At 45.8% G+C, this 18,930-nt stretch overlaps 1 protein-coding gene across 1 annotated transcript; it reads right to left on the reverse strand.

The window, feature by feature from the left end:
- Positions 1–1,803: 1,803 nt before the first annotated feature.
- Positions 1,804–7,012, reverse strand: LOC115908596 (ovomucoid-like). Its single transcript, XM_030957316.1, has 8 exons — positions 6,958–7,012; positions 5,975–5,994; positions 5,044–5,180; positions 4,484–4,541; positions 4,074–4,210; positions 3,466–3,526; positions 2,348–2,457; positions 1,804–1,849 (listed from the first exon to the last, which is right to left on the reverse strand). The coding sequence occupies exons 1-8, from the start codon at positions 7,010–7,012 to the stop codon at positions 1,804–1,806; spliced, it is 624 nt and encodes a 207-aa protein (XP_030813176.1).
- Between the last annotated feature and the right edge of the window lie 11,918 nt (positions 7,013–18,930).

The following is an 18,930-nucleotide window of genomic DNA, read 5'->3' on the forward strand; positions in this document are numbered from 1 at the left end:
ATTCAGTCCTCAGGTGCCAACCACGCTTATATGTATGCCTGCACCACTGGGGGGGTGTGTGCGTTTGTGCATGTTCATATTTGCCTTATCCACCCTTATCCTGGAGCAACACTTCCAGCCTTTTGTCTCAGTGGTAATATCAGTGGAGGTAAGCTGTGCTGGAAGCCAAGAGCGGTGTTTCTTCATCAACGGGAGTCACGAGAAGTTTAGATGTGTGAGATACACCCTCCAAGTCCTTATTTTAAGTGAAATATGTGACAGTTTCCTTCTGAAGGACCACAGAAAATTCCTGCAGGCAAAGAGCCACTGTACAAACTGCTGTCAGATTTTCTGTGTGTTCACCTATCACAGCTTATTTTTGTGCAGTGCTTTTTCACGAGAAAAACATTGAATGAAATGCTTCCGTAGCAGAAAGGCTCTTCTTTTATTTTTGTGCTTCACCAAAGTAAAACATCACTAAGTTATAGTGAAAGCAGGAAAACAATGAACTAGGAAGGCAAGCAAGAGGGCATCCCAGACACTGAAAGGACTCCTGGAAAATGACAAGGGATGGAGAAACTTTTATGGGACTATGCAAAAAAAAATTTACAATTGTTATTTCCCCTAAAAGCCATTAGCTTTGCAGTAACAGACTTTTAGCATGATGATGACAGAATAATTTGAGACCCTAGCATGGATCCTAGAAAAGCTGAACCCAATCTGGAAATCAGTGCTTCATCCATCTGCCCATCTCTACATAAATCCTTTGTTTTACCACCAAAGCATTGCTTTTTGGGACAACCTCCATCAAGGAGAACAAGCACCCCTCTCCCTTTGATTCCCAGAAGAAATGCATGTGGGAGATATTACATTTTAGAAGGGATAAGCCAAATTTATTTATGCCTCTCTTGTGTGGATAAAAAAAACCAAGAAAACCAAAACCCAATTCAATACTCAAACAGAAGACAAAAGCAAAATAAATTTCAAGCACAATACGCCAATGACAGGTCACACGCTCAAGAAACAGAAGGATATTTTGTCCTTGGATTTTGAAACACTGCTGAAATACTCCTTGGGCTGGCAGAGAATATTGTGTAATTGAAGACTGAGAGAAGACAAGTAGGCAGGAGTAGGCACCACACCTAGGAAGGCATTAATCTCAAAACTTGAAAGGTGTTAAAGGACGACTTCAGGATGAGAAAAATCGGGTAATAAGTCAGTTGGAGGACTCAGACAAATAGACAGAGACAATGCACGTGTCTGAACAATATGGGCTTTGCCAGCAGGGTGTCCTTGAGAGAGCAGCACTTCAGGCGAGGACAGAGCCAGGGATCAGCTCTGGGCAGTGACACCAAGGTGTGACTGGGCTTTGCTGACAAGGAAAATGCACCTGGAGCACCTGAGCAGAGACCCTCCTGTGTCACCACTTCAGCCCTGTCCAGTGTCAAACATTAAAGGGTCTGAGCACTAATGCAGGGACATGATTGTCATTTATGTGCAAAGACACACAGCTCTGGGGTTGGAGCATCTGTATTTAATTTTCTGCCTTTTATGAGAGGGAGGGGAGGAAGATTATGTTCTTGTTCTATTCCAGAGCTTTGAGCACGTAACCTATTCTGCCCAGTATCATCATCCAACAAATCAAGGCAATGTTTCATGAGACAGCACATGAAAGAAGACAGGGAAATGTTGCTGATTTAGTTTATTGAGAAAGAAAATCAGGAGTGAGCTGAGTTCCCCAGAAGGTGAGATGAACTGAGGTCAGATCTTTATCTGGGATTTTCCAGTGGGGATCCTGTGGTGAATTCTCTTGGCACTTGATACTCAGCATTTTCCAAAATGGCTTAAAGTGATAGTCCCATTGCTGTCCCTGAAAGCAAGGAGAGGAAAGAATGAATTAAACACAGAGGCCTGCCTCCTATAATCTGTCCTTTTTATGGCTCCTAGAGATGGTGTCAGATGGGATCCTGCCCCAGAGCCAAGGAACTTGCAGACTTGTAATCCCATTTGCTATTTGATTATTAAGACATGAGTGAAACAATTTAACCCATTCTTAAGACTGAAAATATCTGTGGGGAAACGATAGTGGAATTTCAAAAGGAAAGGAATTTCATTTCCTTTGCAACATGCAAGAAAAATTCCATTTAGGTTAAATGCTCTTCAAACCATTCACACTAACAAAGCAGGCGTAGCATTTTTTATGCTCTAATGAAAAAAATAAATGAATGCTTGACACGGTGGCTGGCATTCCCTCCTGCCCCAAATCCCTAATCAACAGTATCCAGCAAACAAAAAAAGCAGTAACTGTGCAAACTTGTGCCCACAGGAGGCAACTGATAATACAAACATCACTGATATTTGTACATACATGACTGCGTTGCAGAAGATACACTTATTGTTGTATGTTGTGTTGTCAGAGCCACAGAGAGGCATGTAGTCCAGCGAGCAGACAGGTTTGGGGTAGTCACTGCAGTCAACCTGTAAAAAATCAATAAAAATAAAAGACTGATGTGGAGGAGTCAGTAGCACAAGGGCTTGAACCCTGAGCTAGAGCTGCAGTGCTAGTGATACCAATCTCACCAAAAGTAATTAACTTCCTTGCACATCTGATATAAACTGAGGTGTCAGTTTCTCCCATGCCAGGAGAATTTAATAATATAAAAATAGATCATAATTTCCTGTTGGAAGAGATGTATATCATAACCTGGTCATGGCATTTCCAAGCAGCAGCAGTTCACTCGGTGAAGGTGCCGTGCTCTGTGTTCCCAAGCTGGCCAGGAAATTAAATGGAAAAACACTGGTGTCTGGAGAAATGGAGAAATGGAGTGCTGATCCTCTATAAAGGTCCAGTATCCCTCCTGGAGCCTTAAAACTGGAAGATCAGCACGTGGCTGGATACTGCAAGAGTGGGATTCTGTTTCCTGGAGCAATGGGTGCTACACTTGCTGAGGAGCATTCTAGGGCTAAAAATGTGTCTGGGTGCAGGGGGAGGCTGAGGAATTTCATACAGGAGAAATCTATCAAGGTTTACTGGCTACACAGAAATCACAGCTAGCTGAGGTCCTCCACCTGAAAACAGCTGCAGTTTGGAAGGGTAGAAGTCACTTTTCTCTGCATTCTGCACTCTCACTCTGTCCTACACAATGCTCACAGCCCCTGCCAACAGCAGGCTCTGCACCAAGTTGCCAGGGGCTAGATGGACCATTGGTCTGACCCCAAAAGCCATTCTCTGTTCCTATTCACAGTTCTGCCCTGATGGATTATTTCTACTACTCTTACTCATTCATTCCTGAGCAGTCACCTGCTCCTTTCCTGGCATTCACACAAATAACATTTATTACACGTAGAGAAAGCAAAGTCTTTCCCCTTCTGCAGCACAGCAGCTGTTTCACTTCTGCTGGTCTGGGGGCTGCTGCAGACACTGGCAGTGCTTCCCCTGACAGCAGCAGGACCAAAACCCAGCCCCTGATCACCCAATTCACTTACTGCAACAATTTCCTTCTTACATTCACCGTCAGCCTTCTTGCCAATGCTGGCTCCAGCCTCCCTGGGAAGGGAAGAGACCTGCATTAGGGAGCTCTGCAAGCAACCTGTTCTGCTGAGCCCCATCAGTCAGCAATGCTGAGCAGCCTCAGGCACGATGTATGGGATACAGGAGGCACCCAGCTGAGGTTGTGCCCATGTGGCTCCAGGGACCAGCTCAGGTGGTGTCACTGCCTGCCAGAGAGCTGGTTTACAGCAAGATGTGAGGAACAGGGGTCATGGTGGATGAGGAGACAGGCTGTATGACAATGCCAATGCCCCCTGGGTCAGCTGTTGTCCTCTGCAAGGCAGCATCTGCCACACAGACCCTTTTAACTCAGTTAAGGGCAGCATCCTGTCCTGTGTGAGATCCCCAGCCAGCCCTCCACTTCTCTGTCTAGACCAAAGGCACAGCTCTCCTTCTAATGACAGAGGACAACAAGGTTTAATCAGGAGGGAAAGAGGAGGGTCAAAGCCCAAGCACCTCAGAGAAGAGGCCTTGCTAGAAGTCCTGCTGTCCAACAGAGCAGTTCCAGGAGCAGCAGCCCCAGGCCCCTGTGCTCAGTACTCACAGGCTCCGGGCGCAGAGCAGGCACTCATTGTCGTAGGTGACCCAGTCGGTCCCGCAGACAGGGCTGATGTCTTTGTTGCAGATCAGCACCACTTTGCCCTCCTCACTGGTTGAGTTGGGGTACCTGCTGCAATCCACCTGGGGAGGGAACAAACGAAGCCCTGGTGAAGGCCTTGCTGACAGCACACAAGTGGATCTGGTGAGTGTGTCAGCCTGGCCACACAGGACAGCACCACAGTGGGAGAAAAGCTTTTCTGTCAGTCACTGTGATGACACTTCACTTGGAGGTGACCACTGCAAGATTCTGGCAGCTCATCTGTATTCTTGTTTAGGGTTTGAATTATTTCAATAAGCACCTTTTGCCACTCAGAAGCAGGACACACCCCTTGTTTTGCCCTTGGTTTAACTTACAGGGGCAGCTTCCTTGCACTCTCCATCGTGGTCTTTGCTGACATTGGTTCCATATTCTCTGCAGAGGGAAAGACAAATGTTAGGAAGTTCAGCAAAGATGTCTTGCTACATTCTCGGTGCTAGAATTAATACAAGGGAAAACTGACTCTTTCTCAGTCAGGCATTTCTTAATATCTGTATTTGAGAAGGTAGAGCCACCCTCCCTCATCAGCTGAGTAGCTGGCAGGGACGTAAAACCCTGGGAAGCTTTAGGACCATTTTGGGCAGCTCTGAGCAGAGCATCTCTATCCTTTTGCTGTGATGAGATGTGCTCTCAGAGCCATCACCTGGCCACTTCTTGAGACAGAGAAGAAAAAACCTGAATAAATTACAGAAGCAAAAGAAAGACACGGTGACTAAATCTCTGCCTGAGCACTGTGCTGTGATAGCCAAGCTCATTTTGAAGGAATTGACACAGGTGATGTGTGACAGACTGGTGAGCTGTGGTGCTGCCAGGAGCTCTGAGCTGTGCTGCCTGGGGTCCCCACGCTGTCCCCACGCTGTCCCCAAGCAGAACATACACGTTGTAGGCACAGAGCAGGCACTCGTTGCCGTAGGTGACGCCGTCGGAGCCGCAGATGGGGCTGACGGCCTCGCTGCAGACCAGCACCTCTTTGCCCTCCTCGTTTGTGGTGTTGGGGTAGGTACTGCAGTCCACCTGCCACAGGAGTCACAGCAACGGGATGAGAAAACCTGAGACATTCACAACTCTCGTTTTTGTGTGGGACATTGAGCTGGTACAACCAGTCCTCACTGCCACAGCACAAACTTCTGCTGTGGGTCCCTCAGGAGAATCCTTCTTGCAGAGATGTCCCCACAGAGCAGGAGAAGAGGAGGAGGAGGGAAGAGCTATAACCATGCAGCCCCTTGGATGGGATAAACCAGTGCTGGTCTCTCATGCTCACTTGACATGATTTTATAAAGGCTCTCTGTTTTCAGGTGGAGGACCTCTATAAAGTTCCACTAGATCTTCTATTCTTGTGGCCCATCCACTGCACTTCTGGTTTTACTTTTTTGTTCTTAAGACACTGATCATGTTTTTTTTTTCAGAGGACCAAGACCTGTGAGGAAGCTGGATCAGCCAGACTGTTTTAGTATTTCAGTAGGTTGCCCTCAGGTAGGCTCTGACACCAGTCTATTGCTTCCGTTTAGAACCAGCTACATATTTCTAGCTTAAAGCTTAGACCAGTCTAAAGTTGCTGAAAAATAAATTAATCCAAAAATATTGTATTGTTACTACTAAAGCATTATTAACATACAGCATAGATGTACAGCCCAGGGCAGTATAATTTAATGTTTTACAGTGTAGAATCTGATTACAGTGACCCGAGTGTGACACTTAGGTGAAAAACAGCTGAGCACCTACAGGCTGGAGGTTTTTCCCATTCCTTTGGTTATATCTTTATCAGGCACATACTTGAGAAAGGTGACAGAAAGAAATCTTCCACTTACCTCAATCCCAAAGACAGTATCTGGAAAAGAAAAGAGAGGCAGAAAGTATGAACAAAAGCCAATGTGATAAGACCTCAATTAAAGCTGGAAATATGGATATAAAATTCCTGTGTGCAGGACCAAGCTGAGTGATTTCCAGTGATTGTTTTTTGAATTAAATAAACTATGTATGATTTTTTCCTCTATGTTGATAAGCATAATAGCATTGCTTATTGCTGGCTATGATGAAACACCTTTTTGAATAGCTTTGTTCTTTTTTTGTTCTGAGACATGTAGATTTATTAATTGAAAACAGAAGAGCTTTTCCTTCCTTATCTTTTTACATATCCGTTTTGACCCTAAAGCGCTGCTGTTATGTATCTGGAAATACACCTGGATCAACAGAGACAAATGCAAATAGTCACCTACAGGATAAGCAAATACATACAGCATCTGTTGACAGAAATATGCATTTGAAAGAAGGCGAGTGTGAAAAAAAGGTCTTTGGCTTTGTAATTTCATCAGTTGTGAATATGCAGTGAGAACATCAGAGTCTGGCTTGTTTTCATCTCTTGCTGTTCCATTAGCAGAAAGAGCATTGCAGGAAATTTGCCAGGGTCTTGCAGAGAACTTGCTTGTGCCATTACAATATTTTCCTTACTAGTTACCAGAGGTCTGACCCCCTTCTCATGGCCTTATTTCAAGTATTCATCCATTTGCTGTAATTGTACAAGTCTAAGCAGTGTAATGGTGTGAGAACATCAGTGTACAAAGTGTAACAGCACGAGTTGCCAGCACAGAACTCCACTTGCTGTTATTTATATTTATGACAAACCATCAGCTACAGCTGCGAGCCACGGAGGACTATCCTGCAATACACTCCTGCAACCTGCACGATGCCAACCGAGGCAGCAGAGCCCTCTGAAGGAGAATTTCTCTAATTGAATCCTCTGCCCCATCCTTTTGAAGACAGCCAGGACTCAGACACCTGGAGAGCCACTCACCTGGGGCGCAGCAAAGCGCGAAGGAGAGGAGCACCAGAATTCCTGCCGTGGTCATGCTGGAGGCGCTGGAGTCCGCAGGCTGCTGCTCCCACTCTGCTCAGAGATAGTCCCTCCAGGGCTGCCTGCAAATATATACAAATGCAATGTCTAAACTGTTCAACTGTAACATAAAACAACCTGCAGAATCTGTCACCAGCACAATGAGGCCGGGAATATTTATGGAGGTCTTGACTTTTCGGGTAATGGTCTGAGCCTGCCAGGCAATTGATTTTGGCTGGACACCTGGTTAATAGATCAAGACAAGTATCACAAGTTCTGAGTGGTCAAAAGAAAACAAACAGCCTTTTGGACAAAAGAAACCTCTTTGGGGTTCTGGTGGAAATGTAAGGAGCACAAGATGTTGAGGGGAGTAAAGAGCAGGCCAGTGATTTGTCTCTTGCAGAGCAACAACTCCCATGAGAGAGCAGCTTAGGCAGGATGCAGTACCACCCTGCCTGCAGATCAGGCTGAGTCTCTGCTTTCCTTTCTGGTTTCGGGTGGGTTTCCTCCCCAGATTCCCAGATAATCACCTCAAGGTACAAACACGGGTCAGCTTCCTCAGGCAAGTCTGGCAGGACTGTGTCCAACCTGTGAATCCAAAGGTTTTTAGCATCAGTTTGAGTAAAGCCAAGGCTTCATGACAGTTTCACTACCTGGGTATAGAAGAGCTCAGTAGAAGACTTGAAAGCAGGTTAAAAATCTGTCAAATGCCACTAAAAATGTCACTTGAACCTTAGCAACAGGGAGCACTTATTTACAGCCTCAGTCCCAGTTAGACACACGGATTCAGGGTGTTCTGCCAAGCCAGCTGAAGAACAAAAGACGCTGAGGGTTTGGGAACCTATTTACATTGCACCAGCTACACCTGAAAGTACAGTAGGTCCTTTCCTCTTGCAGATATTTTAGAAAATGATACTTAAAATATAGAATCTGTCCCCATTTCCCTATCTGTCTCACACCACCAGCCTTTGTGTCATCTCCAAATTGCTCCTGCCTAGGAGCAGGTCTGCACCTCTGCTGTTTTAGTAGCTGTAATTTTGCAGGAGTGGGTTCTGCCTGTAACCTGCTCCCCATCCCTTTCACAGGTTCAAAATGACAAGGATACTCGGGGTTTTTGGGGGGGTCACTGAAGCTAAGCATTGTGCTTAGGGTAGACTTCAGAACTATGGGAGGTGCAGAACAGAAGGCGCTTTACAGGTGCTGCCTTTAATGAACCAGGCACCACCCATAAGACAAATGAAATTCATCTGAAATCATTGAAATTCACCCCAAGCAAATGTGTTGTTGTCTGATCCACCACAGTAGTCTAAAGGGTCTATTTTGATCCTTACATAGATATATTGGATAGTGCATGGAATCACCTCTCCTGGCATGCCCAGAAGGCCACAGCATGGCTGTGTGGGTATGCAGGTCACATTTTCACATCCAAGAGATGAGATTCTTCACAGGGAGAAGCATCGAAATAATTATGCTGCTGTGATTGTTTCTATAAATTACAGGGAGCATGCATGAATATTTCAGACAGACTTGGCACATCTTCAGGATATATTGCCCTGATGTGTCTTGCGAGCAGCATCTCTGGAAGCCAAACACTTTTTCCTGAGCATGTGCAGGAGTTACTGAAGCTGCTCCCTACATGTCACAGTTGCTGATTTTTCCTGTGCAGAGTTGGAGGGGGCCACATCTTTCTGGGTTAAATATGGATTTTGCCACTGCCTCCTCCGGGAAAAACCTCTCCAAATCATCCTCCCCAGCCTTCACAGCCCCAGCCCTGGACAGTGCTGTCCTTTGGGCAAGACCAACCTCTCCTGATGAGTGGAGAGCATTTTCCAAAGTCTGGCACATGTTACACCACAGAAAAATTTTCCACTTCAGCTCCTGGGTTCAGCGCTAGGTCTGGCACTGGCCCCAGGCAACTCAGATTTTCCCTGACCACCACAATGCCTGTTGGATGTCCAGCAGATCCTTTCTTTCTCTCTCTCACCTACAGACACTTCAGGGAGACTCAAGTTGCAACAATTAAATGGTGACTGGGGAACACCTGAGCCCCTCAGGTACCCCCTAGGCAAGCCACAAAAGTGACACCCAGAAATCCCCAGCTTTCAGGCCCTTGCACAGCCTGCAGCCATTCAGCATCCACAGCCTCCCCACCCAGCGTTACAGCTCCAGATTATCCCACCTCTGATAACAGCATGGAAAAATCCCACAGCTGGCTGAGCTCATGCTGCAGGACAGGTCGCTCAGGCCTTAGCTGCTCCTGGAAGAACAGTTAGAAAGAGGATTTGGTCTGCAATCCTGCCACTGATCTGCTGTAATCCACTTCATTATGGTCTTCTAATCCTCAAAGTCAGATGCAGCATATGGCTAATGACCATTTGGCTAAAGGAAAATCCTCTGTGTGCAGCAGCCAGCACGAGGGCAGAGATCCTACAAGAGAGCTGGAGATGGACTTTGGACAAGAGCATGGAGTGATAGGACAAGGGGGAATGGAAAGGCTTTAAGCAGAAAGAGGGTAGGTTTAGATTAAGTATTAGGGAGAAATTCTTTAGTGGGAAGTCCTGGCACAGGGTGCCCAGAGCAGCTGTGGCTGCCCCGTCCCTGGAAGTGTCCAAGGCCAGGCTGGACAGGGATTGGAGCAGCCTGGGATAGTGGAAAATGCCCCTGCCTATGGCAGAGGGGTTGGATCAAAATTATTTTTAAGCTCTCTTCCAACCCAAAAATTTCTATGATTCTGTAATCTGCAGGTAAGCAAAGGCAGTGCCACACCTCAGGGCGCTCCCTGTTATGGTCCTGAGCGCCATAAGGTCTGTGTGCTGACACCAGGGCAGGATTTGGCCATTATACAACATCCTTACTCATGTAATTTCTTGTTTTACATTTCCCGTTACAGGTTTTTTTTTCAGTATCGATTTCCTATTCTCTGAAAGAATCAAAACTGAGGTTGAAGAATTTTCTTAGCAGATATGCAACTCCTCAGCATAAATAACACATTGATAAATTAATGGCAAATCATTTAATACACTTTTCTAAACACTCCTGGGGTTTGTCACATTATTTAATTAACAAATAACTGCTGTAAAGGTGGGAAATACCAATTGGTTGCAGCTCTTTCATGAAAATGCCTCTAATCACTCCAAAATGCCTGCTAAACACAATTCAGGCTACAGTTTTCATCTCTGGCTTTCTTTTGGCCACAGTGTGGCCAATAAGTGTTTGCTCTGAGCCACATGCCTGGAGAAACCAATGCAGCACAAATGGAAGCTCTGCCTCCTACCCAGGGCTGGAAGGCCTCATTTGAACTGAGCAATAAAGCAAACAAAGTCACTGATATGATTTAAAACATCTCACTATCAAAACATGTCCATGTGTTTATGAACTTATTAAATAGAACTTGATCCAGGTAATGCCAGTGGATGTTTTCCTGAGCTAATAAGACCATGGGCAGAACTTTGTACCCTGCCGGTGAAGGCTAACGTGGTTTCACATTACTTATGCAATGGATTGAATGGATTTGGCCCCACTGCAAGGGCAGATGTTGACACATGGGAACGAGTCCAGCAGAGGCAGGCAGGCTGCCCAGGGACAGGGGCACAGGGCATTCCAGGAAAGCTGAAGGAGCTGGGCTTCTTCATCCTGGAGAGCAGATGGCTACAGGGATCACATCGCTGTCTGCTGCTCCCTGATGGGGTCAGAGATAAGGCAGAGCCAGTCTTCTCTAAGCTGTATGGCAAAAGGATTATATTCTGAATGAATGTGAGGAATTATTCCCTGTCATGAGTACGATCAAGCACAGAAAGCAGAGAGGCCATGCATGTCCTTCCTCAGTGCTATTGAGAACCCAACTGAAAAAGAAAGGCCTTGGGCACCCTGACCTGCCTCTGACTTTGGTCTTGCTTTGATCAGGGTTTGAGCCAGAGACCTCTGGAGAGCTCTTACAACTTGAATTATTTCATTTATGTTGTACTTATATAATTCTCTCTCCTATAAATAGCTGTTATTAATAAAAAATCATAATATTTCTCTATGACCCAGGAGAGTCTTCTCAGAATTTTCCTCCGGCCTTTACTGAAGAGTCACAGCTCTACAAAGAGCTCCCAGAATGTTTTAACAGGGGGTGAAAAGTAACACGTACAACAGAAAGAGTGGATTGTAATTATTGTTAAAATAAAACCACACACTAAACCATCCAAATTCCAATACATTATTAGCTCTCAATGATTTCAAATTCTCCTCACTCCTGCAGGAGCCCAGCGCTTTGCCACCACAACCCTTCTCCAGAAGAGCATCAGCATTTGAATCTTAAGAAAAGTTATCTGGACCACAGAAAATCAGGTGCCAAAATATCATCCACTTCCCTGCTGTGCTGCAGCCTGGGCCGGACGAGGGTCCCAGCAGCAGCTCTGAGGACACATCTCCATCCCTCAGCTGCCCAGCTCGGCTGTGCTCCAGCTCTGAGAAGTTTCTGGATGATGAGGATGTCAGGTCAGGGCTCCACTGCAGAAGACAGGAGTAACTCATGAGGAAGCAGGACAATGCTACAATGAACACCAGAAAAAGGAGGCAGCAACCCACACAATTGGGCTGGACACCGACCCAGGTTATTGCTCTTTGAAGTGAACGTACTGCAGGGAAGGTGGGCTGGAGGTAACACTGAGGTATTAACCTGCAGCTGATCAGAGGAACAGGAAATCATTGGTTTAATCAGTTTCCCTAACACTTCAGTGATCTCAGCTCTGCATCACTGAGCACTCGTCTCATCTTTGCCACAGCCCAAGCAGGAGCAATGAGGAGGTGGCTGCAGGGAAGTGGCAGCTGACCTGGGACTGACACCATTCATGGCTGCCTGGCAGGACAGAGTCAATCAGGCAACTTCACTGCTAGGGCTGGGAAAGTCTCCTTCAGGAGAAAATCTTCCCAAGGTAGAAAAACAAATAATAAAATTCAATAGATTCTTATCTGCAATGAGATATTATTTATAGCTCAATGCACAGTTAAAATAGAATGAATAAGCATGTTCAGCTATGAAAGCAAATTGCTTTGAGGTTATATAAACCAGGGGAATAGTTGAACACATTTTCAAGCTACCAGTCGTGTAGCAGCACTCCCATCACCAGAATAGCACACAGCAGGGGGACTGTGGCCGTGTCCCTCAGATTTCAGGCAGCTCTGTGACCCACCAAGGAGTGTCACTGCTGAGAGAGGCAGAAGAAAGATATTTTAACTGACTGGCAGGCAGGGCTGGGAAAGTGGTCTGGGGTGGCTGGGATGAGCACTTGCTGCACATTGAGCAGCAAAGTGAAGGCCTCAAGGAAGATGGTTTAATCCCTGGACAGCTGCATTGCAGAGTTTGTTTACAGAGGGATAACCACCCCGGATGTGACTGCAGCACAAAATCTGTGGCCAGGCTGGCTGGGGAGCCAGGTTATTGTCTCACTGGAAGCACAGGGATCATCTCTTCACAGTGAGCTGCCAAGTCTCATTAATTTATCATGGGGACATGCCTCCAGTGCTCACTCCCCTCAGTTCTCTTTTGTAAGATTGACAGATATGTCTATAGACCACAAAGTGTTCTTGACAAAAGGGTAATTAACCTTCAGTGTTTACATCTCCTTCCTTTTGGTAAGTAACACACAATTTGGGGATTTGGGCAGGTCTGGCTGTAAATGAGTTACAGTTTTTTTTCATACTCTTGTTCAGAGCCCAGAAGGAGTGACTTTCCTAAGCTCTACATGGAGCAGTAGGTAACCAAGGGAGAATTTCCCTGGCTAAATGGACAAAGCCTTGGAATCAGGGCTTTTGGACCAGCACCATGTCTGCAATCATCCATAAATCTGTGACTGAGCCCTTTGGGTCTGGGATTTGCTTCATTGACCTCAGAACAGGGTGAGCTGAGGCTCTGCTCAAACTGGGGGAACGAGGGGGAAGAAGTTTATACACAGACAGTGACATGTAGCAGAGGAATTGCTGTAAAGGGGGGGTTAAGTTAGATAAACATTTCAAGGGTATGTCCCCTGCACAAACCCCATGTGGGAGGAAGCAGCCAGGAGTGCCACTGTCACCTGCAAGCATCACTCTGCCCCAAGAAAAATCAGGAGATCACATCCCCATGCAAACCTTTTTTCCATGTGAAACCACAGGATGGGGTGATGCAGAACAGAAGCAAGCAGAGCACCAAACGAAAACATGCGCCCAGGTCTCACCTTATCAGCCAACAAACCACCAAAAAGGCATATGAGGAACAATGTTTGGAAAAGACAAGTAAAAATGCTTGCTTTCCTGCATGGGAATAAAACCAGGAGCCCCTGGGATGTGGGATAAATGAGGGTTTGATTTTTAAGAATGATCTTGTAAATAAGGCAGCAACAAGAGAGAGGTGCAGTAGGCTAAGAATGGAAATTCACTGCTCTTCCTGGTGGGAACAGCAGGGAGGAGAGGGTGAGAGGCAGGATATATCATGGTGCTATAGCTTCAACACTTGGCTGGGAGAGGCTGAACTGGATGGAAAGAACTTCTATAGCTGAAGAACTATTAGCATCATAACCACTGAACACATCTTCATTATTAACATCAAAAGAAAGGGCAACAATTTCATTTATTCTGCAGAGCTGAGCTTTAATGAGACCACTGGCTGATTCTTTGCATCTGGACATGGGTGAAGCACAGTTGGTGCTGACAGAAAGGCACAGGATGCCAAATTACAGGATTTTACCATTTTACAGTAAAACTGAGGTAGACAGCAGGAATTCTACCCTCTCTGAACTATTGCAGCAGCAAAGTAACCCGAAATAACCAGGTATTTACTTAGTAAGTTATATATGCTTGACAACTGCTATATTATATGTGATCATAGGGCCCCTACATCCCCTGGTTTGGGCACTGCCCCATTTGCAATCTGACAAAACATTCTTATCTCAGGAGAACTGAATGCACTGATCTCTGCAGAGGCTTTGTGTCCCTCCTTTTCTGGTCTTGAAACGTGTTATTCTGCACTTTCCTGCTGCTGTCAGTGGAGGCTGTTTGCAAATGCTTCTATAGCAAAGAAATATTTCTCCTACTTGTCTCATATTTTGCATCATTTTGCACTCCTTCCCTTCCTACTTTGGAATGCAGCCTGTGGAGAACAGCAATATTAGAAAGCTCGTGCTAAATCACTGCCAAATAAAATGTCAACAGAAGGTATCTGCATCACTGACGTCCAATCCTGCGCTGCCTGCTCAGCACCCGGCTGACACCGTTGGGATGCTGCCACCAAGAGCAATGGGAGTTCAGGCTGCTGCTTCCTTTGCCCTCCTTCTTAGGCACTGGGAGCACTGCTGCTCCCAAGGCCCCGAGTGCCCCATGTTTTTGAAATTCTGCCATTAGAGGCTCAGTATGACCATTTTCCCAAAGGGACACGAGTGCTGAATGTACACAGAACTCCCAAATGATGCAAGTGATGGGGAGTTCACCCGAGTTAACCACCAACAATGAAGTGGTTCGACTGTCTCTGACTATTATAAACCTATCAGTCAACAAATCTCTGCCATCTGAATGTGCTGCATCATTTGAATTTCCACCCCAGATACTTTCTTCAGCTATTTTTTTTTTCTCAGCTGAATCTTCGTGATTTGCCCCCAAGCACAAACAGCAAGTGGAGATGGAGAAAAGGAGGATAAATTGGAAAAGCACAGGGAGAGGCCAGGGGCTAGGGAACTGTCACTCAGAAAGCATGTTCTTCCCTTCAGAATGACACTTTATAGGCACAGATCCCACATTCACTGGTGTAAGTGGAACCATCTGTGCCACGGATCTGCTCCAGATCTTGGTCAGGGGGCCTGACTGGCCATGCCCAGCAATGGCCCTGGGGCACAGGCTGCAGCCCAGCTTAAGGGGAATGCAAGAAAGAGCTCAAAGCAATGCATCCAAACATTCCTCATCCTTCAGGGGGCTTGAACACAATTAATGTTTGACTTCTACACATGAAAAATAGGCAGGAAGCAGCACACTGTACGAACACTCATTCTTTGCAATTTCATGTTATGTTTAAAATCATGGGGCCTCACCTCAGCTGGTGAAAATGTGGAAAGCCCTCCTGGGCTGTGTGGATGTCTGCCAGCTGGAGACAGGCTCCTTCCACTGCTGCTCTCTGCTTTTTCCTCTCTACTCGTTGATCCTCGGAGAGCACACAACCAGAGCCCAGGGCATGGCAAAGAATCAAATAAAACTGTATCAAACATTAAATTACAGCAAGAGAATGAACATGTCTGAGTGTGAACATATTGATGGATGAAATGGGTGCATAACAGGGCTATATATTTCTTTGAACACAGAGGTCCGAGGAAATTTTTAAAGTTCCCAAACTATTCTCTTTGCCAACTGTCAGTTAAACAGGATGGTGCAATTGATACAATGAGTTTGAATAATTATTTCTGGGTTTCTTTTTTTTTGTTTTGTTTTTGAGGAACATATGGTTATAAAAATGCTTTAAAAATAATTTAAATATTCTTCTGAAATGAATATTTAAAAATCAGTGGGATGAGCCTTGTCACTCTCCAGCATCCCTCCAGAGAGTGACAGAGTGTCTGAGCCCATCCACATGCCTCACTAAGAAATGCAGCACATGAAAAAATAGCTAAACCAGGGAAAATTATCAGCAGACATAATTTTGAAAGGCGCAGATTTTTAGATAACGGGTTTGAAGGAAGTTTAGGTACAGCCACACTCAAGGAAAAGTTGTGGGGCTTTTTTTTTCAAGTTGCAGATGTGTGAGTGCTGATAAAAGGTAAAAAAAATTCCCAACTCAATATGAAAGGACTAAGTACTGTTTTCTACATTCCACTTATCAATCAAAATTTAAATTATTCGCCTCATTCTTCCCCCTCTTTGTGTTGCAAGAAAAATGACTGTAGACTCAGAAAACATTGATAACGCTATAAAGATAAGTCAGACAAACACGGAAAGAGAGAGGACGTTTATATTTTTAAAACATGGCCTCTGTGATATGTTCTGGTACACTTACAGGTCACAGATCCTGAGGCTGGATGGTCAGCAGTGTGAAACACGTCAGAGTTGGTCCAGCCTTGGCAGCTCCATCCCCCTCCCCAGAGCCCAGGGCTGCCAGGCAGCCTCTGGAGTGGCACCAGCTGCATTTCAGATGCCTCGTGCTGCAGCCATCGCAGGCTCTGCAAAGTCATTTTTTTCCTTCACTTCATATAAGGCCGATTCTGTTCATGGCAGGAGTGCAAAAATAAAAGTTCACCAAAGCAGGACTAGGTCCGTGCTTGCACCTGATCCTTTCAGGGCCTATTTCCAGGTTAAAAATCAAGCTTTCCCAGCATGACTGTGGAATGGTTTTTGAGACAAACCTGACTATGTTTAAGATGCTCAGGCAGCTCAAGGTGAGTAAGAAAGCCCCAGTGCTCTGCAGCATCCTGCACCGGAGCAGGGATGGAGCAGCAGGCTGAGCAGCACTGAAGCATCTGTCACCCACCCAGTCATGGCTGCTGTTTGCAGTTTGGCAAGCACTGAGCTCATAAGGTGACTGGGGACTTCTTGACAGGGGAGGATGGACCAGATGCCCTCCAGGGGTCCCTTCCAACTTTAACTATTCTCTCACCTCTTTCTGTTTCCCACCACAGTAACATCCACCCATTCCTCTGCCTGTGCCCAAGCAGGCACCCAGCTCAGTCCACTGTGCCTTGACACCACCTTTCAAGTCTCTTGGTGGCACTTGAAACCTGGTATTGTTCTACCTCTCTCCTAAGCCACAAAAATTTAATGTTCTCTTTGGAATGTGCTTGTCTTTGCCTCATCATAGAATTGTTTAGGTTGGAAAAGATCTTTAAGATCATCAAGTCCAACCATTACCATTGCCAAGGCCACCACTAAACCATGTCCTGAAGCACCACATCTATACATCTTTTAAATGTCTCTAGGGTCAGCGACTCAATCACTCCCCTGAGCAGCCTCTTCCAGTGCTTGACAACCCTTTCCATGAATAAATTTTTCTTAACATCTGATCTAAAGCTCCCCTGGTGCAACTTGAGGCCATTTCCAATACAAAGCAGAAAGAAATCATCTAAGTAACACACACTCGGTAAGTAACCATGGAACAGCTGAAAAACAACTCCAAGGCACAGAAAACCACGCTGTCCCTGAGAAGGCTGCCCTATTTTTATAGTTATATTGCTTCATAAAACACCCCCTGAGCCTGGGGGATATTTAAACTCCAATGTCAGGCTTTTCCCATTTCCTGGCCCGGTTTTAGTGATTTATTCCATTATGTACTTCAACACGAAACCTACTGGTGAGTTCTGTGTGGAAACCTCTGTCCTCTAACCCCTTTGGCTGCTTCCTTGGATGGCTCTGACTTAATCTCAACTTCGTGCCTCCTTGAATTCTTGTTTGCCTTTGGTGTCACCAGACAATGAGCCCCACAGAGGAGGCTTTGGCCGTGCCAAGATAATGCCATTGAGCTGGCTCTTGACAGCTTTACTGCAAAGGCTTGCAAAAGCCAGCGGTCAGAGCACAGTCCAAGTGAAAGGCTGCCAAAGTCCACAAGAAGAAAAAATTATCCAGGTCTTATCCCAAAGGATAACCAAGTAACACTTAAACAAGAGTAAAACAGCATGTTCTGCAAAAACACCTGAGCAGAAAATGGCAAAAAGGTTATATAAACCAAAAGAACGTTTGCTTTAGGACACGGACCCAAGAGAAGCACAATAGGCCATTGTTAGTTACAAATCATCCTGAAAATGGACACTAATGGCACAGAGGTACTGTGGCCTCATTCCCTGGTACAATACCCCCAATACCTCCAAATCAGGAACATTTGCCTTCAGCCTATTCTTCTAGCCTGACAATTCAAAGAGTGACTTTCCAAACTGATCCAAATAATTGTGTTATTCTCTGGTGAACTACAATGGGACATTGAATCAGGGAGGCACCAACTGCAGTCCAGAAGAATCCCTGAAATATTAGACTTGCAATAGCTTTGGTGACCTCGTGTGGAGGCAATGGCACAGCCAAGAGAAGAAGGGCAGCCTCAAGGTCCCCCTGCCTCCCTGCCACCCATACAGACCACCACAATGACAATAATTATATCACCAGGTCCTGAGCAACTTGGCCTCAAAAAAGTAGGCAAAATGACAATCAGGCAGAATTTTTTTCCTACGACTTGTTATACACTTGGTTAAAACTGGTCACAAGTGAACCTCTGCACCTTTTTCCTTTCCAAATGACTTTAAAAAGGAGCTCAGTGATGCACCAGGGCTATCCCCCACCCCAGGGGTGATCACTGCCCACCTGTCCTGGAGATATTCTGTTGCATTAATAAATTAAGATATCTTATGAGTGGACACTTCTGCTGCCTGTGACCTGAATGGAGCTCAAGATTCCCCTCCTGTAGATTACATCCTTAAACTCTACTTGACCTTGTGGACAAATTCAGTGGAGACAAGCTGGGATCCTCTATCCTGGGAGCAGCTGCTGTCTCTGCCATGGAACAGGCTCCACAGGCAGCAGGAACAAGGACAGGGCACCTCTTGCCCAGGCAGCCAATTTCCCTTTCTACCCCAAGGAAAAAGTGCTCTCCTCAAGAACAAATCACCACCTACATCCTTGGCATGTCCCCGTGGAGGAGGTGGACCTTGCTCTGGAGGTAAAGGCCCCCTTGCACTGACTGTAGAGGGACTCTGTGGTCAGGTCACACAGAGATATCAAGGTTTGAGAAGATTAACACTGACAAGAACACTCTGAGGAGTAAGGAAAGGACTGAGAGCTCCAAGGGGAGCCCAGATCCTCACCAGAGCAGGGCTGGCACTGACACATGGACAGAAAATTCTATCCACGTTGGTTGGCAGGGGAGAACATCAATAGAAAAACAGACATCCACCAACTGAAGAACCATGACAGGGAAGAGATGAGGCAGAAGGGAAGAGATGTGGCATTGAGACA

This window comes from Camarhynchus parvulus, chromosome 13 (genome assembly GCF_901933205.1).
Source record: "Camarhynchus parvulus chromosome 13, STF_HiC, whole genome shotgun sequence".
Lineage (NCBI taxonomy): Eukaryota > Metazoa > Chordata > Aves > Passeriformes > Thraupidae > Camarhynchus > Camarhynchus parvulus.